This window comes from Pelophylax lessonae (genome assembly GCF_965119305.1).
Source record: "Pelophylax lessonae genome assembly, chromosome: 7".
Classification (NCBI taxonomy): Eukaryota; Metazoa; Chordata; class Amphibia; order Anura; family Ranidae; genus Pelophylax; species Pelophylax lessonae.
The window spans coordinates 273,542,546-273,566,996 of NC_138774.1; the positions used below are offsets into that span (position 1 = coordinate 273,542,546).

At 44.4% G+C, this 24,451-nt stretch overlaps 1 protein-coding gene across 1 annotated transcript; it reads left to right on the forward strand.

The window, feature by feature from the left end:
- Positions 1 to 162: 162 nt before the first annotated feature.
- DOLPP1 (dolichyldiphosphatase 1) lies at positions 163 to 23,671 on the forward strand. Its single transcript, XM_082264569.1, has 8 exons — positions 163 to 263; positions 13,987 to 14,087; positions 14,175 to 14,259; positions 14,383 to 14,482; positions 16,364 to 16,462; positions 16,550 to 16,678; positions 20,974 to 21,063; positions 23,316 to 23,671. The coding sequence occupies exons 1-8, from the start codon at positions 188 to 190 to the stop codon at positions 23,350 to 23,352; spliced, it is 717 nt and encodes a 238-aa protein (XP_082120695.1). The 5' UTR covers positions 163 to 187; the 3' UTR covers positions 23,353 to 23,671.
- Positions 23,672 to 24,451: the final 780 nt, after the last annotated feature.

Genomic DNA, 24,451 nt, shown 5'->3' on the forward strand with positions numbered 1-24,451 from the left:
GACATTGGCGTATACGCGCCAGCTTCCTCCCTGTCTCCTAGATGAGGTCGCCATTGGGCGCATCTTCTACCTGTTCTGCTTTGCCATTGGCTCCTTCTGACGTGTCCTCTGTCTTTTCCCTCCCATTGGCCGGCGCCTCTCCCTGCTTTGCCATTGGTCGTTTCCAAACGCCCGGTATCCGGGTAAGATGGCGGCAGTAGAACAGTGCTCGCTCTCAGCTCAATGGCGCCCAGTTTCCCTCACGCACGTTGAATATCCTGCAGGTAAAGACGGGCTTATAGTTTCAGTCTCTCGGCCTGCGCTGGCTGAATTGGAGTGACGGGGAGGGGTTTATCGGCGAAACTGCGATCCCTTTATGGGACTGTCTGGCTTCTGCGCAAGCGCTGTACGATGGTCTGGCTGCTAAGATTGCGCATGCGTAGAAGGACTGCGGTGTGTTTAGCTGGCCTGTCTAATGGGATTGAGGACTGGACAAGCCTTTGTCTGGCCACCTCTTGTACCTGTATAGTGCGACACCTAGTGGACGTAGGGGGGACTGTACTGCAGTCTGTGTGATACATACACGTCTTCAAATATCAGGACTTTTCATCCTAGTTCAGCATTCCTGCACACCTTGACTTCCCACAGAGGTCAAAGGTTATAAAGCTGCAGCCTCAACACTTCCCCCGGTCACCCATTAATTTATTAACCCCTTGACGACTAAGTCTTTTTCTGACACTTGTCGCTTACAAGGTAAAAATCTGTATTTTTTTGCTATAAAATTACTTAGAACCTCCAAACATTATATATATATATATATATATATATATATATATATATATATAATATAATTTTTTTAGCAGAGACCCTAGAAAATAAAATGGCGGTCGTTGCAATATTTTGTCACTGTATTTGCGCAGCAGTCTTTCAAACGCAACTTTTTAAATGGCGGCGATCTGCGATATTTTTTTTTTTTTGCGGTACTGCGACATTGCGGCGGACAGATCGGACCCCTAACTGACATTTTTGACACTTTTGGGGTTACCAGTGACATTTCTACAGTAATCAGTGCTATAAATATGCACTGTTACTGTAAAATTACACTGGCAGTGAAGGGGTTAACTTTATTTGAGAGGGAGGGGCTGTGTGTGTCCCTAGGGGCGTGATTCTAACTGTGATTGGCTGTTGCTTGAGCTGTAGGAACAGTGATCAACGGTCCTACATAGTAGAACCGTATGATCAGTGTTTCTACACAGGGGAGAATGACAGGCGGCTTGTTTACACTAGCTGCCTACCTTTCTCCCTCTCCCCCGACGATCACAGAGTGACCGAAGGACCCGATGTGGCGCGGGGGGGGGGGGGGTCCGTAACCGTGAGGGAGTGCGCTCGCTCCCCAGAGCCTCACAGGCTAGTGACGTACCGATACGTCCTTCTGCCTTTGAGGGGCTGACCGCCTCAGTATATGTACTTGCGGCGGTCGGCTAGCGGTTAAACTTTTTTTTTTTTTTTTCTTTATTTATTTTTTTTTCACACTGTCCCTTTTTAAAATATTTTTTTTTTTATCACTTTTATTGCTGTCACAAGGAATGTAAAAATCCCTTGTGACGGCAATAGTCACGTGTCAGGTATTTTTATGGAAGGATCTGGGGTCTATACTTACCTGTGTCCCCTTTCTATACAGTGATAAGAGACACAGCAGCGGCGCCATTGGCTCACGCTGCTGTCAATCAAACTCAGCTAGCTAATCGGGAGAGAGGGGGCGTGGCCGAATGGCAGCTCCATGTCTGAATGGATACACAGAGCTGCAGCACGGCTTGGGTGCCCTATAGCAAGCTGTTTGCTGTGGAGGCACTCAACATGAGGGAGGAGCCAGGAGAGCCGAAGAGGAGGATCCAGGCTGCTCTGTGCAAAACCATTGCACAGAGCAGGTAAGTATAACATGTTTGTTATTTTAATATATAAAAAAATGAGACCTTACAATCACTTTAAAATGACTGAAAAATGTTGCTTTTTTTTTTTTTTTAAATAAATAACAAACCTGTTATACTTACCTGCTCTGTGCAATGGTTTTGCACAGAGCAGCCCTGATCATTTTCTTCTGGGGTCCCCAGGCGGGGCTCCAGGCCCCTCCTCTTCATCGGGTGCCCCCAGGGAAATCGGTTTTCCCTGGGGTCAACCGTTTGGGCTTGCTCCCGAGTCCGGCTGCTGTGTCTATTTACACAGACAGCGGGACTTGGCCCCACCCCCTGCTCCCATGTCACAGCTTTTAGTTGACAGCAGCAGGAGCCGATGGCTATGAATCTGTCCAATGAGAAGAGAGACAGCGGCTAGTGCCGCTGCGCTCGTGCACATCGCTGGATCAGATCAGGCTCAGGTAAGAAAAATTGGGGGCCTTAGAGGGAGTTGCAGCACAGAAGGTTTTTCACCTTAATGCATAGAATGCATTAGAGCTGCATGAATAATCGTTAAAAAATTGTGATCTCGCTTCAACCCCCCTTACGATCTTAATCCGGGATTTCCACGATTTATGTAACAATGCAGTGCAGTTCCGTGCTCCCAGCTGTCAAAAAAAAAAGTTTATTACAACATTGCTCAGCGCTGAGACATAAATAGAAACATTGTATCATTTGGTTCTTTTAGATCAAAGGGTTGAACTTCCGTCTGTAAGGGCAGTTTAACCTCTTAAAGACTAAGCCTTTTTTTGACACTTGTTGCTTACAAGTTAAAATCTGTATTTTTTGCTAGAAAGTTACCTCGAACCCCCAAACATTTTATATATTTTTTAGCAGAGACCCTAGAGAATGAAATGGCGGTCGTTGCAATATTTTATGTCACACCGTATTTGTGCAGCGGTCTTTCAAACACAATTTTTAGGGAAAAAAATACATTTCATTAAATAAATAAAACATTAAAGTTAGCCCAAATTTTTTGTATAATGTAAAAGATGAGGTTACCCCGAGAACCGTGATCTTTATTTTAGGCAAATTAAAAATTGTGATTTCTCATTTTGTCGTGCAGTTCTCGAATGCATTAAAGCGGAGTTCCACTCAAAAATGGAACCTCCACTTTAAGTGGTCTCGACCCCCCTGACATACCACATTTGTCATGTCCTCTTTTTTTGGGGGGGGGGGGAGCGGGTACCTAGATTTGACAGGTACCCGCTCCCACTTCCACTCGGACCATCTAGGCAGCTCGGGTTGACGTTCTCCTTTCCCCCTCCCTCCCTGCAATCTTCTGGGACACATCAGAGGTCCCAGACGATTGCCCATCCATTTAGCATGCGCAGCGTGACTCGTGCATGCGCAGTGCCCACCCAAGCTGTCACAGCCAGGTACCCACAGTAGGGATGCCGGTGTTCTAAAATTTTATCGGACCCATGAAAATTCCGGACCTCGTCACTTCCGGCTGGTGCGAGCCCCAGTGCGCATGCGCACAAGGTCCGAGGAAATTCTAAGACTTCGAGAACAGCTGATTGAGAGGAGGAGGGGCTGAGGTGGGATGCACACACCGCCGCGGGAAAATTGCTGTCACAGGCGAACCATATGTGCTAGAGACCCCAAAATCGCAGGTAGCCAAGACGCTCCCCTACAGCTGTTAAAATTTTGGGGTCTCGGGGATGAAAGGGTGCGGAGCAGTGGTCCCCGATTCTCGGGGTCACTGCTCCGCACCCTTTCATCCCCGAGACCCACGGGGTCACTACTCCGCGCCCTTTCATCCCCGGGACCCCAAATTTCTATCAGCTATAGGGGAGCGTTTTGGCTACCTGCGATATAATTTTGGGGTCTCTAGCAGCTTTGGTTCGCCCGTGACAGCAATTTTCCCGCGGTGGTGTGTGCGTCCCTCCTCCTCTCAATCAGCTGTTCGCCAAGTCTTAGAATTTCCTCGGACCTTGTGCGCATGCGCACCAGGGCTCGCACCAGCCGGAAGTGACGAGGTCCGATTTTTTTTCACGGGTCCGACAAAATTTTACAACACCGGCGCCGCTGGGAGAAGACGGAGAGAACCGAGGCTCCCCCGGCAAACATCGCTGGACTGTGGGAAAGGTTAGTGCTTGTTTATTAAAAATCAGCTACACCTTTTGTAGCTGCTTACTTTTATTAAACACAAAAGCCAGTGAAACTCCGCTTTAGTGCCGGTTCACACTAGTACAACTTGTCAGCCTGGCAAGTTGCGGTCCATTGTGTGCTACATGAACCGTTCTAATAGGAGCGACACAAGTCACTCCGACTTAGAAAAAGGTTCCTGTACTACTTCAGGGTGACCTGGAGCGACTTGCATAGACATTCATTCTGTGAAGTCCATGCTAGTCGCGCCGAAGTCCGACTTCACAGGTCGCCCCTGAAGTTGTGCCGCTTCAGTGTGAACCAGCACTTAAGGAATAATTTCCAGCATTGTTATGTAATACAGTTACATGTGTAACAAGTTGGACCCATATAACTATGTATATACCATACCTGGCTGATGCCCCTGAATGCTTCTTCCTATTCCCCTGCTTAGCGGCTTGGGCGAGGGGGGGGGGGGGGAGTGATTTTGCAAAGCATTCTCTGAAATGTTCCCGTGCTGAGCTGGCTCCTGACCTTGTCACGAGGATGACAAACATTTAATCTAGACATAACACCATTGATGATGGGAAGGTGACCAGTGCAGACATTCACAGAATCAGGGAATGCTTTGGGGTTGATTTGCTAAAACTGGAGAGTGCAAATCAGATGCAGCTGTACACAGAAATTAGAGCTGTACAATTCTGGATTAAATGAGAATGACAATTACCATATTTATCGGCGTATAACACGCACTTTTTCCTCCTAAAAATGGAGGAAAAAGCAGCAGTGCGTGTTATACGCCGATATTAAAAAAAAAAAAAAAACGGCAAGGAAGCATCGCCGAGAGCAGAAGGGGCGGGCCGGGCCGAGAGCAGAAGGGGCGGGCCGGGCCGAGGAGAAGGAAGGACTAGCTGTCATTAGAGCAGAAGGGGGCGGGCCGAGCCGAGGAGAAGAGAGAACGAGCGAACGCAGTCATCGGAAGTCCCGCCTATGACAGACGTCACACGTCTCGGCAGAGGAGGCGGGACTTCCGATGACTGCGCTCGCTCGTTCTCCCTTCTCCTCGGCTCGGCCCGCCCCCTTCTGCTCTTACGGTATGACAGCTCGTCCTTCCTTCTCGGCCCGGCCCGCCCCTTCTGCTCTCAGCGCTGCTTCCCGGTCTTTTTTAAAACAAAATGAGGTTAGTTCCAATGGCGCTTGCGATGCTGCATATTTGGACATTGCGCTTGCTAGGCTGCATGTATGGACACTTGGTGGGCTGCATCTATGGACACTGCTTGTGGGCTGCATCTATGGACACTGCTGGTGGGCTGCATTCATTGACACTGCTGGTGGGCTGCATATATTGAGGCTGGATATATGGACACTGCTGGTGGGCTGCATATATTGAGGCTGGATATATGGACACTGCTGGTGGGCTGCATATATTGAGGCTGCATTTATGGACACTGCTGGTGGGCTGCATTTATGGACACTGCTGGTGGGCTGCATTTATGGACACTGCTGGTGGGCTGCATTTATGGACACTGCTGGTGGGCTGAGTTCAAAGCTGTTTATGTTAAATTTAAGCTTTTTTCCTGAAATTTCTCTCCAAATATTGGGGTGCGTGTTCTACGCCGGCGCGTGTTATACGCCGATAAATACGGTATTTTGCTTATAATAAAGATCACCAATCCCGGCATACCATCATTTTTCACTTCATACAATAAAATCGGGCTAACTTTACTGTTTGAGAGGAAAGGGGGAAATTGGGACTTTAAATGAGACTCCTGACCAACAGAGTCTCCATCCCTGTTGCATGAAGCGAAAAAAGGGGCAAAAGAGCCAGTTGGGACTTTATATGAGGTGTGGCCAGTCATGAATAAATATACATACATAATAAAAGGGACCAGAAGAAAACCAGTAAGAGCCGGTTCACACTGCCGCGCCCACTAAAGTCGCCTCATAAGGGGCGACTTCTAGTGCGACTTCAGCGCGACTTGTCGCGAGACGACTTTGTAGAACTTTGTATTTGGCCAATCAGAATATGATGTTTTGTGACCTAATTTCCCTTTCCTTTTTTTTGCTGGCATTTATCGGGCATTTTTTTGGGCGTCTTTGGAGGCAGGCATGTCTTTAGTGTCTGGGGGGTCTAAAAAGTGTACATGTGAAGTTTCATCTCTGTAGCATGTCCAGAACCAGACAAAAAAGCATTTTTCTTATTATTAATACAGCAGTGTGGGTTCTGGACATGCTACAGAGCTGAAACTTCACAGGGACACTTTTTTTGACCCCCCAGACACTAAATCCAAAAAAGGTCATGCCTGCCTCCAAAAATGCCCAATAAATGCCTACAAGAAAAACGGCCAGGTGGAGAGAAGACATATTCATGTTTTAATAAAAATTATAAGAAAAATGCTCTTTTTTTTCTTGTTCAATACCATTGTTATGGAAAGTCGGATCACAAGTCGTGTCAATTAAGATCAGGAGGCGACTCCCATTGAAGTATATGGGACAAGTCGGATCACAGGTCGCCTCAAAGTAGTACAGGACCCTTTTCTGAAGTCGGAGCGACTTCAGTAGTGTCAATTAAGACGGCACTGATTGATTAACATTGCTTTTGTTATGTCAAGCGACCCGGGGCCACACAAGTCTCCTCATAAGTCGCGCTAGTGTGAATGGGCTCTAAAATCGTCTCTTCCATTGAGCAATTTGGTTGTACCTTAAATTTTGGTCTATAGACAGTTCAATAAAGAGACTATTTTACTAGTTTTCTTCTGGTCCCTTTACACCCGTCTGGAGGCGGACATGTACACCCGTCTGGAGGCGGACGTGTACACCCGTCTGGAGGCGGACGCCGGCGGACGTGTACACCCGTCTGGAGGCGGGACGTGTACACCCGTCTGGAGGCGGGACGTGTACACCCGTCTGGAGGCGGGACGTGTACACCCGTCTGGAGGCGGGACGTGTACACCCGTCTGGAGGCGGGACGTGTACACCCGTCTGGGGGCGGCACGTGTACACCCGTCTGGAGGCGGGACGTGTACACCCGTCTGGAGGCGGACATCGGCGGACGTGTACACCCGTCTGGAGGCGGGACGTGTACACCCGTCTGGAGGCGGGACGTGTACACCCGTCTGGAGGCGGGACGTGTACACCCGTCTGGAGGCGGACGTGTACACCCGTCTGGAGGTGGACGTGTACACCGTCTGGCATCTAATCTGACAAGATCCGCTGAAAACAGACGTATGGCGATATATTCTCCTTCTGTCGAACTTGTCGGATCAAATGAAAATATGCAGTCTGTCTGTTTTCATCTGATCCCCTCATAGAGGAAAGCGGGACTCTGACAGGTCTGTGTCCGCACAGCGAGCGGAGACTGATCAGTGGGGATCAACGGAGCGATCCCCACTGAGCAAGCGGAGTTCGTCAAAACAGATCCGCCCTGTGTGAAGGGGGCCTAAGAGACTACAGAATGTATTCTATCTTCTTTTCATTCTATGTATTTAAATTGATAATTTGACAACCTATCAACAAAAGATTGTCCGGGCAATGGTGCGTGCCCTTGTTCTTGTTTTTGACTTTTCCTTACCCCTCCTTCTTCTTCTTCTTTTTTTTTTTTTTTTTTTTTTTTTTTTCCCCTCTTCTCCTTTTGCTTGCTTCTCTTGGACCCCCCCTTTTTCTTAGTTCTCCCAGCATAACGGGTTTATAAAAAAAAAAAAAAAAGACTGTATGCGTAAATTTTCATTGGTAGCTAAATTCGATAACTACCGAATCTTCTGATTGTCACTGTGTTGTATGTCTCATTTTGTTGTATTTACGCTGTTGTTGTTATTGTGTTATATTTTTTTAATTGAAAACTTCAATAAAAATCCTATTGAATCATAAATTGATACTTTATGTCTAAAAAAACAAAACATAAATGAAGCAGACTGTACCCAGCTGATACAAAAAAATATTTATATGGCAAAAATTTCTAATTAAAGAGGAAGTAAAATCTTCCGGTTTTATCTTTTTTTTTTTTTTTGTTTTTTCTTCCCTGCAAAATAAATGCATAATGTGCTAATATGCATTGCATACTAGCACATTATGTGACATTTACCTGCAAACGAAGCCGGCGTTGTCCCCGCTGGAGGCCGCATCTATCTTCGTCCGTCTTCCTTCCAGGTCTGTGGACTCCCACGCATTTGTGCGCAGGTGCCCGCCGGTCACGCCACAGGGCTCTGAAGAAACGGCCCGGGCGGCTGTTTCTTCAGAGCGCATGCGCCGATGATGTCATCGGCTGCATGCAATGTAAATATCTCCTAAACGGTGCAAGTTTAGGAGATATTTGCAGCACCTATAGGTAAGTCTTATTATAGATAGATACAAGTTATAGAGGTGGGTTTACAACCACTTTAAAATTAAATTGGTGAAGCCATTAGGTCAGCATTTTGGCCAAGCAAGCTAGCATTTTCAGAAGGAAGCTGGCAGCCCCTGTATGTTGCTTTCAGATAGTTTGTAAAATGTTTCTTCTATGATACTGAATATATTATAGTGGATGGAGGAAAGAGACGGTTGTGGATGGACAGTATCTTATCAGTCAGCTGCTTAGAATTCTGTCTCTCTATGACTGTGTGGGATGGCAGTTATGAAGATAACGGTATGCATTCGGCTTGTTTAAAGCATGACTGCAAGCAAATGTAAAAGGAATTCGTTCGTTAATATCATTCAATATGTTTTTTTTTTTTTTTTAATACAAGTCTGGCAACCTAAAATGTGGTTTTATATTATGTTTCCCTATCCCCCCCATTTAACCAGTTCTGGACCGGAAGGATTTGCCCCCTTAATGACCAGGCCATATTTTGCGATTCGGCGCTGCGTTACTTTAACTGACAATTGCGCGGTCGTGCGACGCTGTACCCAAATTTAATTTATGTCCTTTTTTTTCCCACAAATAGAGCTTTCTTTTGGTGTTATTTGATCAACTGTGTGATTTTCATTTTTTTGCGCTATAAACAAAAAAAGAGCGACAATTCTGAAAAAAAAAAAAAAAAAAAAAAAAAATTTTTTCTACATTCTGCTATGTAACATTCCCCCCCAAAAAAATCAAAAATCCAAATTTTTTTTAACATTTTAGGCCAATTTTGTTTTCTGCCACAAAAAGAATTGCAATAAACATTTTTTAAATTGGTTGGCGCAAAAATTATTGCGTCTACCAACTACGGGATAGATTTATGTTTTTATTTATTTTTTACTAGTAATGTCGGCGATCTGCGATTTTTTTTTTTTTTTTTTTTTTAATTTTTATATGCGGGACTGCGACATTGCAGCAGACAGATCGGACCCCTGTCTGACATTTTTGACACTTTTGGGGGGGACCAGTGACATTACTACAGTAATCAGTGCTAAAAATATGCATTGTTACTGTAATAATGACACTGGCAGGGGAGGGGTAATAATGACACTGGCAGGGGAGGGGTTAACACAGTAAATGATCAAGGGGTTAAGTGTGTACCTAGGGGCCTGTTTCTAACTGTATGGGGGCGTGGCTTCTGAAATGATCACAGAGACATGTGTTCCTATATAGAAGGATCACATGAGCTCTGTGATCATTCCAGGGAGAACGGTCAGCTGTGTTTACAACAGCTGACCGTTCTGTCTCAGCGGGGAGCGATCACGGGTGTCAGGCGGCAATCTGAGCCGCCTGCCCCGTGCGTCGGAGTCCCCGCTGCAGGCACGCGACCGACAAATGCCGGTTCGCACAGGAGGGCCGCCCTACTGTGGCGGGCGGTCGGGAAGTGGTTAAAATAGAAATCCAGGATATACCTAACTAATCTTAAAAATGCTCCCTCCCCCCTCTCCTAAGGCCCCTTTCACACCAGCAGACTGATCGGTCTGCCTGTCAGTTTTTCAGGCGGACCCGATCAGACCACCCGTTGTACTCTATGGGGTGGCAGATACACCTGCCAAAAATCTGACCTGATAAAACCTGCGAATCGGATGACAATAAGATGGAAACGGACATGCAGTCCATTTTTAATCCGACCGCCCAATAGAGGAGAACTGCCTGTGTCCATGTCTGCTCCGCATAGCGGAGCGGACACAGACCTGTCATCCTCCCGTCCCACCGGGAGACCCGGGCATCCTACCTGCACGACCGCCTTGCCGACTGCTCACAGTATATTTACTGCAGCAGTCAGCCCCTCACAGGCAGAGCGACGTAGGTCTACGTCGCTAGCCTGTGAGGGCTCTAGGGAGCGAGCGCGAGCCGCCGGATGCGTGCTCCCGCGCGGTCACGGACCCCCCCACGCGTGTGACCGGCGAACCCGATCGTCCGCCGGTCACTCGCGATCGTTGGTGCAGAGGGAGAAAGGCAGGCGGCTAATGTAAACAAGCCGCCTGTCATTCTCCCCTGTGTAGGAATAGTGATCATACGGTTCTACTATGTAGGACCGTTGATCACTGTTCCTACACCTCAAGCCACAGCCAATCACAGTTAGAATCACGCCCCTAGGGACACACATAGCCCCTCCCTCTCAAAAAAAGTTAACCCCTTCACTGCCAGTGTAATTTTACAGTAACAGTGCATATGTATAGCACTGATTACTGTAGAAATGTCACTGGTAACCCCAAAAGTGTAATAAATGTCAGTCAGGGGTCCGATCTGTCCGCCCCAATGTCGCAGTCCCGCAAAAAAAATCGCAGATCGCCGCCATTACGCGTTAAAAAAAAAATGACAAAAATCTTTCCCTTTGTTAGTAAACGCAATAACTTTTGCGCAAACCAATCAAAATACGCTTATTGTGATTTTTTTTTTTACCAAACATATGTAGCATAAAACAAATTGGCCGAAAATGTTAAAAAATTTTGATTTTTACATTTTTTTGGGGGAATTTCATATAAAAAAAAAAAGTGAAAAATATTGTTATTTTTGCAAAATTGACGCTCTTTTTTTGTTTATAGCGCATGATCAAAAAATCGCACAGGTGATTAAATACCACCAAAAGAAAGCTCTGTTTGTGGGAAAAAAAGGACGTCAAATTAGTTTAGGTACAGCGTCACACGACCGCGCAATTGTCCGTTAAAGTCACGCAGTGCCGAATCACAAAATAGGCCCTGGTCAGGAAGGGGGTAAAATCTTCCGGGGCTTAAGTGGTTAATAAATAATACTACTAAGCTCCATTAGAGTTATAGAGGAGCCACATTATAGATTTGGAAAACCACAAATTGGAATTAAAATATTGCATTGCTTACTTGCAAAACCAGCTTACAGTCAGGAAAATGTCAAACCTTTGCTAAATCGTTCTCTATTGGCAGACAATTAAATGATTAAAACTTAAAAAATTGCATGGGAACTGTTTAGCTGCTGAAGGATTTGTGATTATGTCCGGCAAATCCTGTTATGTGCAGAGCCCTGCCAGACTGCAAAGCGAGGTCAATAACCGTTTGCTCCAACTGCAGGCAAGATAGCTTTAGCTTGGTTACTGATCCATCTCAATGCTGCCAATTGGCTAGTAGTGAACAGAAATCCACACACTGAGATCATGATTTTTAGCAGGCTCCCAGTGTTTGAGAACACTGGGCAGCGTATCCTGCTGTGTAGGGGATTACAAGAAGCTCAAACCAGTTTAAGGTACCTCTACTTATCAGAGTGGATAAAAATCAATGATTAAAAAAAAAAAAATTTTTAAAAAAATCTGATTTTTTGAAATTTAAAATTGGATTTTTTTTTATCAAATTTTATTTTAATAAAATGCTTGTGGAGTAAACAGCTACCTTTTTAGGATAGTTTTCTATTTAAGATAAATACATAATTTAGTTTATTCAGCATGAAATGGAGCTTAGTTATATATGTGGGTACGTATGTATGTATGTATGTATGTATATATTAGGGATAGACCGGTTATCGGGGGCCGATATGTACTTTCCCTGATAAATCCGTATTGGCCCCAGAACTGGCCAATATTGCCGATATTTTTGTGACGTCATTCTGCCGTCTATCTTGCCTTGGACAGCCTTGTCTGGAGTTGGGACTAGTCTCTCGGGAGTGTATTACAGCCATACACCCACTAACAGCAGCCCGGTGCCAGCCAACCACCCACATCCACAGGCCCTTTACCAGCCAGCCACAGGCACTGTACCAGCGAGCCAGCCAGCCACAGGCCCTGTACCAGCCAGCCAGCCACCCATCACAATGTGCCAGCCAGCCACCCACCACAGGGTGCCAGCCAGCCAGCCATCCACCACAGGGTGCCAGCCAGCCAGCCATCCACCACAGGGTGCCAGCCAGCCAGCTATCCACCACAGGGTGCCAGCCAGCCAGCTATCCACCACAGGGTGCCAGCCAGCCAGCCATCCACCACAGGGTGCCAGCCATCCACCACAGGGTGCCAGCCATCCACCACAGGGTGTCAGCTATCCACCACAGGGTGCCAGCCAGCCAGCTATCCACCACAGGGTGCCAGCAAGCCAGCCATCCACCACAGGGAGCCTGCCAGCTATCCACCACAGGGTGCCAGCCAGCCAGCCACCCACCGCAGGATGCCAGCAAGCCAGCTATCCACCACAGGGTGCCAGCCAGCTATCCACCACAGGGTGCCAGCCAGCCATCCACCACAGGGTGCCAGCCATCCACCACAGGGTGCCAGCCATCCACCACAGGGTGCCAGCCAGCCAGCTATCCACCACAGGGTGCCAGCAAGCCAGCCATCCACCACAGGGAGCCTGCCAGCTATCCACCACAGGATGCCAGCAAGCCAGCTATCCACCACAGGGTGCCAGCCAGCCATCCACCACAGGGTGCCAGCAAACCAGCCATTAAGCATTAAACAAAAATTAACCTGTTCAGTACCAGATTTGTGTCAAAAATTGTCTTTATTTTTCAAAACTTTAAATGTACAAAATATCGGCCGATACCAATATGTTGTGACCAAAATATCGGTATCGGCCCTGAAAAAAACATATCTGTCTATCCCTAGTGTGTATATGTGTGTGTGTATGTATATATATATATATATATATATATATATTCTGCAATATTTACATTTTTGGTAAACTCATTCAATGAATCAAAGCTCTGCAAGCTGAGATATCATGCACTGCATTGATCTATTCACACAATTTCACACCAACTACCAGCAAGAATGAGTCCTTATATTTAAAGAGCACCTGTCATTTCAGATCCCTCATGGCAGCGCCTGTTAGCGGGCATCCACTACCCTGCTGCCGCCACGTCCCTCACCTTGCTGTGTCACTGCCGCATCACCAGCCGTCCCATTAAAGTGAATGGGACAGTCAGTGAGTCAACAGCGGGTCAGAGGAGGAGCCTCCGAGGGACAGAGATGATCTTTGCTGTTTTAAAAATTACGATTGTAATCAAGCTGATTTAAATTAAGCCTTTTTTCTGGTGCTTTAAATTGACTCGATTTAAATCAAATCCACCCTGCTTTTTATTAATAAATACAGGTGATAGTTAAAGTAGAATTTCAGCTTAAAACTAACTAGCCTTAAAAATGTCCCTTCCCTCTTACTGACACCTATGCTGACTAACCTGTGTAAGAAAGACATGCACTTGCCTATTTTCAGTCCGCTACGGTCCAGTCACGTGAGCTCCTGCGTCAGCTGGCTGCAGGGGAGAGCATTCAACGGCAGCTTTTAAAACCTGGAGGGGTGATGTCATCGATAGGCATCCATGTCCCAGCCATTGCCGGCGTTCCCTCCTCTCCCCTGCAGCCACCGCTGGCAGACAAAGGGGAGCCCGTCATGCGACAGGACTGGAACGGGCTGATAATAGGCGAGTGAACATCTTTTTTACACAGTCCAAATCACTATATCTTTTTTTTACACAGGTTAGTCCGCATAGGTGTTAAGAGGGGGGAGGATACATTATGCTGCCTCAGTCCCGTTTTGGTTTCTGGTATTCAAATTAAAAAAATGAAATAACAAAATAACCTGATTGTGTTGGATAATGATGTTGTTTCTGCTCTCTGCCAATCTTTTACAGGGGATGTCTATGGGCAGCTGTTGGCCTACCTCAGCCTATCTCCAGTCTTCATTCTTGTCAGTTTTGTGACGCTAATCATATTCAAGAGAGAACTTCACACGGTCAGTTCACATATCATTACCGTTCGTCTTTGTTGATCATCCAGTTGTCCCAGATCATGGCATCTCATTGTCTCTTTCTGTTTGCAGATTTCCTTTCTGGGGGGCTTGGTAACGAATGAAGGTGTAAACTGGTTAATAAAGAATATAGTGAGGGAGCCACGTCCTTGTGAAGGTGAGTTATTGTGTGATGAAGGCTCACTGCCTTAGGTTCACCTGTGTGGAAAAGGCTTTGTTGAATTCGATTTGTAGAAGATGCTGATTTTTCACTTGGTAATTTCTCCCCTTAATTTGACAGGGACACACACAACAGTCACAACAGAGTATGGGTTACCCTCCAGTCATTCTCAGTTCATGTGGTTTTTCTCTGTATATTCATTCCTCTTCCTTTATTTAAGGTGAGTTGGATTGTTAAAAGTTAACTCGACCATAAATAAAAGGGTAGTGTATTGTCTTTAAGGGAAAATGTAGTGTGTGTAATTGATGCAAAAAATTTTTTTTCAAAAGAATAGCCCTTCGTGGTGTAAAGCGGGCACCTTTTAGTGCTTTAGCTTAGTGGTCCTCAACTCCGGTCCTCAGGGCCCACCAACAGGCCAGGTTTGCAAGATAACTAAATTACATCACAGGTGATCTCATTTGCTGCTCAGTGATTGCAGTATTCTAGTCTGCATCTCCCCAAGGAAATACTTAAAATCTGGCCTGTTAGTGGGCCCTGAGGACAGGAGTTGAGGACCACTGCTTTAGCTTACCTTTCCTTCACTTGCTGGAGGAAGCACACATTCACAGACTAAATACAGCGAAAGCAGGGATATTTCTGTACTGCAGGTTCTCGGGTACAGTTTTCACTCCAGCAAGGAGAACAGTTGGCGGCATGGCAGTGAACTAATCAATCTCATAAGAATAGATATCAGAGACAGCAGTGCCTTAGAGATCTCTCACTGCAGATGTACAGCTATAGGGGAACAGGACTATAGAATCTGGGCACAGTTACATATACATACATCTTTACATTCCCTAAAGAAAAGCAGGTCTTCGATTAAAACTGAGTTAAAGCTGAACTCTAGGTATGATCTTAATTGCGTACTTACATTGGTCCAATGTAAGTATGCATATCTTATATGTGAGGGGCTGCTGTAGAAGCTGTCATCTGTTGTTGTAGTAGTCATCACTACTACAGGTAATTGCTGCGATTTTTCAGGCCCTGTGTGGCTGCTGCACTGCACACTGCTCATGGGTTCATTCACTTGACATTGCTGCCATTGACAGAACACCTTCTCGCACACCGTATATACTTGAGTATAAGCTGACCTGAATATAAGCCTAGGCACCTAATTTTACCGCAAAAAAGTGGGAAAACTTATTGATTCGAGTAGAAGCCTAGGGTGGGAAATGCAGCAGCTACTAGACCCAACTGGACAACCATGAGACACAAAACAGGGGCTGCGGGCATGGTACAGGAGATGCAGGGCTGTGGGCATAGTACAGGAGATGGTACAGGCATAGTACAGGAGATGGTACAGGCATGGCACAGATGGTACAGGAGATGCAGTGCTGCGAGCATAGTACAGGAGAATGTCCTGTACCATGCCTGCAGCACTGCATGAGGAAATGCAGGGGCTGCGGAGGAGTCTCACCTGTCGGTGAGGCGCCTTCCATTTAAAAATGGCGCCAACCCGTCACCGTGCATGCGCTGCCGATGCTCGGGAAAGCCTGTACATGTTCGGCTATTCCCAGGCAGACGGCGCTTGCGCAGTGACGCCTGGAATACGTTGAAAAATCAGCAATCGCTTTAGTAGTTCTGACTACTACAATGGTTGTCAGCTTCCACAGCGGTCTCTCAAGTATGAGATATTCATACTTAAATTGGTCCAGGCTGGATCAATGTAAAGGTGGCACGTTTTTCCCGATTAGCTAGCAGGCTGATTGAAAAAAAAACGAACAAACGGATTGCTCCATCCACACAATTGAGGAGAATGAAGAAATCCTCCCCGCTGAGACATTGTTATTCTGACAGTAGGACACCTCTGCTGTCAGAATACAATGATCAGCAGCTGCAGTTGCTGATCGAGAACATTTTTTTAACGATCATGTTCAACAGAAGTTGGTCTAACGTCCAAGTTCTGTTGAACAGGGATGGCCATACATGGATCAAAACTTGGCCAGTCTGTGCCGAACCAGCTGAATTTTCGATCCATCTATGGCCAACTTTAGTGTACATTTTAAGATCAGCTTTAAATTGGCTTGTTTCTGAACTTCATCTCATGTTGCTGTCTTATCAGAATGCACCAGACCAACAACGCTCGGTTCTTGGACCTGCTCTGGCGCCATGTACTGTCCTTGTGTCTCCTGACAGGGGCGTGTCTTGTGTCGTATAGTAGGTAAGCACAATAGAGCACACACGCTCTCCTGTGTACTATCAAGCACATTGTGCTGCATTCTGTCTAACAACTGTGCTTCCCTGGCAGAGTGTATCTCATATATCACAGCTGGAGTCAAGTTGCGTATGGAGCTGTGGCTGGAAGCATCTTGGCTATAGCCTGGTTTGTTTTCACACAGGAGATCCTAACACCCCTGTTCCCAAGAATCGCAGCCTGGTAAGCTATGTGTAATAGTAGAGACTTTGAAAATCTGTCCAAACTTGGATTGTGTATTGAAACACTCCTATCTGTAAAGTGTAATAACATAATTTCAAATAAATGGAGAAAGTGGGTTTATTAAACACATGCACCCTGCATTAGAAGTTATTCTGAAGCATTTTTATTTTTCCTTCACTGAAGGTCATTATTGTTACAGAGGTTATTAGTATTGCCCTTCTGTACATTAAATGGTAACTCGACATTCATGGAGAAAAAAATAGCAACAAAAGAAAAACCAATCTAGCGTATAAAATTGTGACACAAATCATATTGTAATAGAATGTTATCAAAAATTACCTTTCCTTTTCAATCTGCAGCCGCTGTAATTTTTTGAAAATGCAATGCAATATGGCCACCTGGAGGTGTTCTGTACATAGAATGTATACTGACCACACCCCCAGAAACATAATTTCCTGCTTGTGTGATTGGCTCACCAATTTTCCCAGAAGCCTGCACTATATACAAATCAGACTTCAGGCATACCCTGCAATAAAAATGTAGTTTAATTAGTACAGTTTTCGTCCGAAAAAAATCCTAAGAGCAAGACTACGCATACTTGGAAATGAAATAATATATACAAAACAATTCAACACATGACATCACTTGTGAAGTTGGATTCTTTTGCATGAGAATTTTCGTATGAAAGTAACCGCTTAACATATGAGAATAGCATGCAACACAAATCGGACGTAAGTCCGTCCGATAATCTGATCGTGTGTACGAGGCTTTAGAGTAGACACTGCAAGGTAGTTGCGCATACATTTGTATAACTTCCATTCTGTATGTCCAGGGAGCGCCACTCTTCCCAGGCAAATGGCGTAATACCAGTTTTGACATCTCCAAATTTGGAGTAGGGTATAATAGTAGGTCATGACATGTCCCTTTTTTCTTAAAGCCCAATTTCAAGCAATTTTTTTAAACTCAAGCTTATGGTTGGAAGGGGTTGTTTGTTTTTGCATAGTTACATCTTGGATCCAATCTAAATCCTGTCTGTATCTATATAGAGGACAATTTTCTGTTCTGCCTTACACCTGTGCAAGAAATGTAGGTGAAAACCCCCCTCGTGGGATCATAGACAGCATTACAGTTCTGATCCCAAACTTTCCTTTGGGTGATTTTATTCACTTTCTATTGTGTCAAGCATCAAGTAAGGTGAAATCCCTCAAAAGCCAATATAGATGGAGCTTAATCTTGCGAAAGGTTTAACCCTTCCAGGCTCTTAAACTTATTTTTTTTAAGCTAAAGTTTAACCATAATTGCATTGTTTCAAGAGACTATGGGGTTGGTTTACTAAAGGCAAATAGTCTGTGCGCTTCAAGTGCACCTGCCCATGCACCCACAAGTGAAGTTGCTCTAGACCAACCTTTTTCAACCAGGGTGCCTCGTGGCTTCTTCAGGGATGCCTTAGCAAAATGGCAACAAATTGCAACAGGTTTTTACTTTGGAGAATTACAACTCTGGCCACTGTGCGGGTCAAGCCACTGGCACCCTGATAACCCTGGGCTCTGTGCGGGTCAATCTACTGGCACCCTGATATCCCTGGGCACTGTGCGGGTCAATCCACTGGCACCCTGATATCCCTGGGCACTGTGCGGGTCAATCCACTGGCACCCTGATAACCCTGGGCTCTGTGCGGGTTAAGCCACTTGCACCCTGATAAGCTTTGGCACTGTGTGGGTCAAGCCACTGGCACCCTGATAACCCTGGGCACTGTGCGGGTCAAGCCACTGGCACCCTGACAACCAGTCACCAGTGACATCACTGGTTGATAAGGAGAAGGATGGGTGCTTGCACAGCATACCTATTTACTCCTCTCCATCAGCACTGGGGTCACATTAGCAAATAGAAGAAGAGAAACCCTAGAACACTAGTCCGTACCAGTTTGCAATAGTGGAAAAATAAATCACTTCTAATGTTGGATGGCCCATGTGTATGGATGTTGCTGCAATATGTAAAACTATTATTTTAGGGTTTTGTTTTTACATTTTAGAATGGGGTGCCTCGAGATTGTGCAGAATTGTTAAGGGCGCCACAACTGACAAGAGGTTGAGAAACAGTGCTCTAGATCTTAGAGGAACATGCAGGGAAAAAAAAACAAAAAAAAAAACAGCATTTTTGCTTGCACATGATTGTATGATAGAAATCAGCAGAGCTCCCCTCATTTCAGAGCTTCCCCTCAGATATACAGCAATTGCACTTCCAACTGCACTTGCAGTGCACAGTATATTTGCTTTTAGTAAATCAACCTCTGTGTCCTCTATTTTAAACTCCACATAAACATGCACCACAAAAGAAGAGTGTATATACTTGCCTTTCCTGTGCTGCTTCATTCTAGAGGAGGGGGGGGTCTTTAAAGTCCACTAGGAAGCTGACACTCTGAGACTGTCAATGTCCAGGGTCCCCGGCAACTCTTACTGGTTCCTTCTGCTGACCTCTGTCATAGCTTTATCCTGTAATACCATAAAAGTTATAGTGAGGAACCAGGGAGAGCTACAAGGGACCCAGGAAATCAACAATCCCAGAAAAGTCAATTTTGCAGCAGAATTCAGGAGATTATTCCTCTGGCATTGATGAAGTATTCAACGGCGTGCACAAGCAAGGCATGTACATATAATCTTTTGCAGGGTATGCATTTTTGGAGCTTTTAAATACATGACAGGGTCGCTTTCAAGTGTTCCCAGTCCAGCACTGAAAAAAAATTGCACAAGAAATCATTGAGACACCAAAATAGTCATAAAAAGTGTGTGACGAGGCGCTGCCACTATGCCGTAAGTATATAATAAAACCAACGAAATATATTTTACAACAAAACCAGCACTAAACGCATTTTCAACTATAAATTTCACCAAATGTGAGGTGAGACAGTATAAAAATAGATAAATAGCATATTACCAGTGCTGATATAAAATGTGTAGTGACGGCAATAAATGCAAATAAATCACACACGACACTATTGTCCATTATGATATATATTCTTTTGTAGTGCACTAATTTATGCAGCATTTATTGCCATCCCAACTCCTTCTATATCAGCACTGGTATTATCTTTTTTTTATTATTCAATTTTATTTATTTGCATTTATTGCCGTCACTACACCTTCTATATATCAGCACTGGTATTATGTTTTTTATTATCCAGTTTTATTTATTTGCATTTATTGCCGTCACTTATATTCTTATATTTTTATACTGTCTCGCGTCACAGTTGTAAATGCGTTTAGTGCTGGTTTTGTTGTAAAATATATTTCGTTGGTTTTCATATATACTTATGGCATAGTGGCAGTGCCTCACGACACTTACTATCTTATATTTAAGTTTATTGTACTTAAATTGAAGGCAGCTCTACACTACACAAGTGCTATATCATAAAGGGAGGCGCCTTTACTCTTTACACTATCTCACCAAAATAGTCATGCCATATTCTGCAAAAATCATTAATCTATTCCCTCAGTGATCTTTTATTCTTGCTTTGATGAAGGCTCTATGGCCGAAACGCGTCAGTATATACTTTGTACCTTGCAGTAATAAAGTACTTTTCTTCAAGAGCACACGGAGTCACCAGCCCTTCTGTCTAGAGCATGGGTGTCCAACCTTTTGGCTTCTCTGGGCCACATTGAGTGTAGAGAAATTTTCTCGGGGCGCATATAACATATATACTATAGTTAAGGTATATAAGTAATAAAACGCCGCTGTCCCCTTCCCGTGCTGCCGCGCCCCCCCCCCCCAGCACTAATTTAACACAACTAGTGGATGATCCCCTCCGACGCAGCCTCTGTGGCCATTCCCCCGACTCGACTTACTTCCTCCCCAGCAAAAAAAAAAAAGTTGTCAGGGGGCAGTGGGCCGCATTGCCTGTGGTTTCGGGCCGCATGCGGCCCCCGGGCCGCAGGTTGGACATGCCTGGTCTAGAGTATCTTTTTTGTTTCTTCTCTTTTAAAGTGGTTGTGATTTACCTATGCAGACCAAAAAAAAAAGGTTCTCTTTAATGTTGGTCCAATCAGCTGCACATACTCCTCCTCTTCTCTCTCCGGAGTTCCTTGTATCAGCGCACCGTATTTGTCACATGTTCCCCTATACTTAAAAGTACCAGTGAACTTTGTCCTAGTGGGGAGCACAGACAAGATTAGCATGTACTGCTGGTGGGGCCCGGTCAAAGTGAACCTGTTGCTTTGCTCTGCATGGGAGAAGCATTGATTTGCTTTAAATTGGTTACATGCAATTATATTTTTATATCTGTATTTTATTGTCCGCAGGCCGATCGCAGAATTCTTCCTTATCCGTGACACCAGTTTGATTCCCAACATCTTGTGGTTTGAGTACACAGTCACTCGATCAGAAGCCAGGTAAATTGTTTTTTTTTTTTTTTTTTTTTTATAGTCCTTTGTTACACACAGAAATAACATTTGCAATATAGATCACTACCTGTAATCATTTTACACTTGTCTTCATAAAATTTTTTTTTCTTCTTATCTTCTGCAAAAGGCCTGCTTACAGGAAGAGAAAACCACATGTATTTTTCATTTTGGTAGTGCCATTGAACAAGAGAAAAAAAAAAAAAACATTTTTATATATTATTTTTTTTTTTTTTTAATGAAAGACAATGTGAAAAACAACTAGGAAATATTCCAAAGATCCATTTGGCCTACACCTGGTCACACACGTAACAATCAGTGCAATCGTCTTTAGATTTACCAACATTGGGTATTGTTTAAGCAATCCCTTAGAGCCGGTTCACACTGGGGGGACTTCAAAGCCACCGGACTCTGAAGCCGCCCCCTGCAGCGCGACATGGCTTGCAAACGACTTCTTTTAATAGAAGTCAATGCAAGCCGCTCCGAAGTCGCCCCCAAGTAGTGCAGGAACCTTTTTCTAAGTCGGAGCGACTTGAGTCGCTCTGATTAGAACGGTTCCATTGCACTGAATGGACCGCTACTTGTCAGGCGACCAAGTCGCCCTAGTGTAAACCGGCTCTAACACTGTCATTATTGGTATTTTTTTGTAACCACTTCTGGACTGGGCCTTTTTATTTTACACTGGTTGTTTACAAGTTAAAATCTTCTTTTTTTTTTTTTTTTGCTAGAAAATTACTAAGAACCCCTCAAACAGTGTGTGTGTGTGTGTATATATATATATATATATATATATAATATATTTTTTTAGCATAGATCCTAGAGAATAAAAAGGAGATCGTTGCAATATTTTTTATCACACCGTATGCGCGCAGCGGTCTTACGAATGCAATTTTTTTTTTTTCAAAATACACTTTTATGAAATAAAAAAATAAGAAACAGAAATGGTAGCTTAATTTGTGTCTATAATGTGAAAGATAATGTTACGCTGAGTAAATTGATACCCAAAATGTCATGCTTCAAAATTGCGCACGCTCGTGGAATGGCGACAAACATTGGTACTTAAAAAATCCCCATAGGCGACACTTTAAAAATTTCTACAGGTTATCAGTTTAGAGTTAGAGGGGTCTAGTGCTCAAATTATTGCTCTCACTCTAACAATCGCGGCAATACCTCACACGTGTAGTTTGATCACCGTTTTACATATGTGGGCGCGACTTGGGTATGCATACGCTTCTGCGCGCGAGCTAACGGGGATGGGGCGCTTCAGTTTTATTTTTATTTTTTTTCCTATTTATTTTATCTTTTCTTGTTACACTTTTTTAAAAAAAATAAAAAAAATAAAATTTTTGATCACTTTTACTCCTATTACAAGGAATGTAATCATCCCTTGTAATAGAAATAAGCATGACAGGTCCTCTTTAATGTGTGATCTGGGGCCAAAAAGATCTCACATCTCACCTCTACACTAAAAAACAAAATGATGAAAAATGGACTCTTTAAATCCGCTGCTAGGAAGTGACGTATTACGTCGCTCCGGTCCTCCAAGGCCATAGAGTCGAGTGAGGGCCATCTTGCCCTCACTCGACTTCCTGCCTGAGTGGACAGCGGACTGGATCGTTTTTATCCGCTACCGGCTGCTCTGGTATGCTGGGTGAATGACCGGACGCAGCGGAGGGGGGGCTGGGGAGAGCACCTCTCCCGCCGCCCATAAGGGTGATGCTGGGACCACCCTTATGTTAAAGCGGACAGGGGGTTATGGCAGTATTTAACGTCAAAGTACCGCCGTAAAAATGCGGCGGGTGGTCCGTAAGTGGTTAAGCAATCCCTTTACACTGTATCATTATTGGTATTTTTTAAAGAAGATTGTAAAATTATGGCATGTATGCATGTTTTTGTTGCCTGTAGAAACAAGTCGGGCTTTAGCTGTCATTTTGTAACACAGATTGGAATATGATAGTTAAAGCGGTAGGAAACTGCAGCTTAAAAAAAGGAAAAAAAAATCCCCTGCAAGTCATAATGTGCTAGTATGCAACGCATACTATTCAAGCCACGGAGAGATATGGGGGACAACGCCATATCAAATGTCCATGATTTTCGTATGGGATATCCAACAAGCTCATATAGGTTTGATGGTCAGGTGTCCATAAACATTTGGCCATATAATCTAAGTTTTTCTGCTAGGATCAATTACCATGCTGTTACCATAGTGACTGTTATTTTTATTTTTTTTACTACCCTTCCAGAAACAGACAACGTAAACTCGGTACAAAGCTTCAGTGAGACAACAACGAGCAAACTGACAGGGTGGGGTATGACGGTAGCGTCCACAATATCACGGCAGTCGGAAGGAACTGAAGCCAGTACAGCCCATGGCGCACCGAGGAACATTTAAACTGACGGACCAAAAGAGAAAGAAAGAGGCCTTCACTGGGTTTACAATGCCTGTCTGGCCAGTGGCCCTCCTCTGCATGTCAGGACTAGGGGCCAAGCACTCAAATGCACGCTGTTCAATGATCAGTCAATTGATGGAAGACAGACTGATGGAATATTATAAGAGCTACAAGTTTTTTTTTTTTTTTGTTTCCTCCCACTTTATTTTCCTTTTCCTGAAAAAAAATTACTGAAAGAACTAAACCATTTTTATTGCATGAAAACCCACCTTTTTATTTTTATTTATTTTTTAAAAATATAAATTAAACATAATAAGTATGGGGTGGATAATGCTGTGAATTCCGGCAACTTTTTTTTGGATAATGCTGCGCTTTTTTTTTTTTTTTGTACTTGCCCTCACATACCCTGTTGAACATGGATGGTGAAGCACTCAAGAACAACTGGCGTGCTCGGCCGGATGTCACACTCTACTGCAGCTATGCTCGCCACGGTGCCTACAGAAAGATGACAGCTGGAGGGCTTGAAGCAATTCCTGTTGCACTTTGAACAAGATTTCAATTAAGGACTACAAATAATCCTTTTAACACTAGTGATCTTTGTTTTTTTATTATTGTTTGTGTGAAAAAAAATAAGAGAAAGGTATAAGTATTTGTTGGAGCGGTTACTCATTAAGGATGATTTCTGTAGTATCTGGTGAACTGACAAAGCTCTAGAGCGGTGGTCCCCATTCAGTGGCTTGTAAGTCACATGGGGCTCTCGGCTGCCTTATTATGTTGCTGGCCGCAGCGTCTCATCGGGTGCTCAGTTTCCGTACATTTAAATATCCACTGCATTATACATTTCCCGTAAGCATGAAACCAAGAGGAGTTTGCCTGATTTACATAATTCATTAAACCGTTCAAATTGATTCTAAATAGAGGTTTTTGTGGAGTGCTCTGTTTTAGTCCATTCTGACAGTGGTTGAAGACTTCTGCTCTATAGCCTTCCA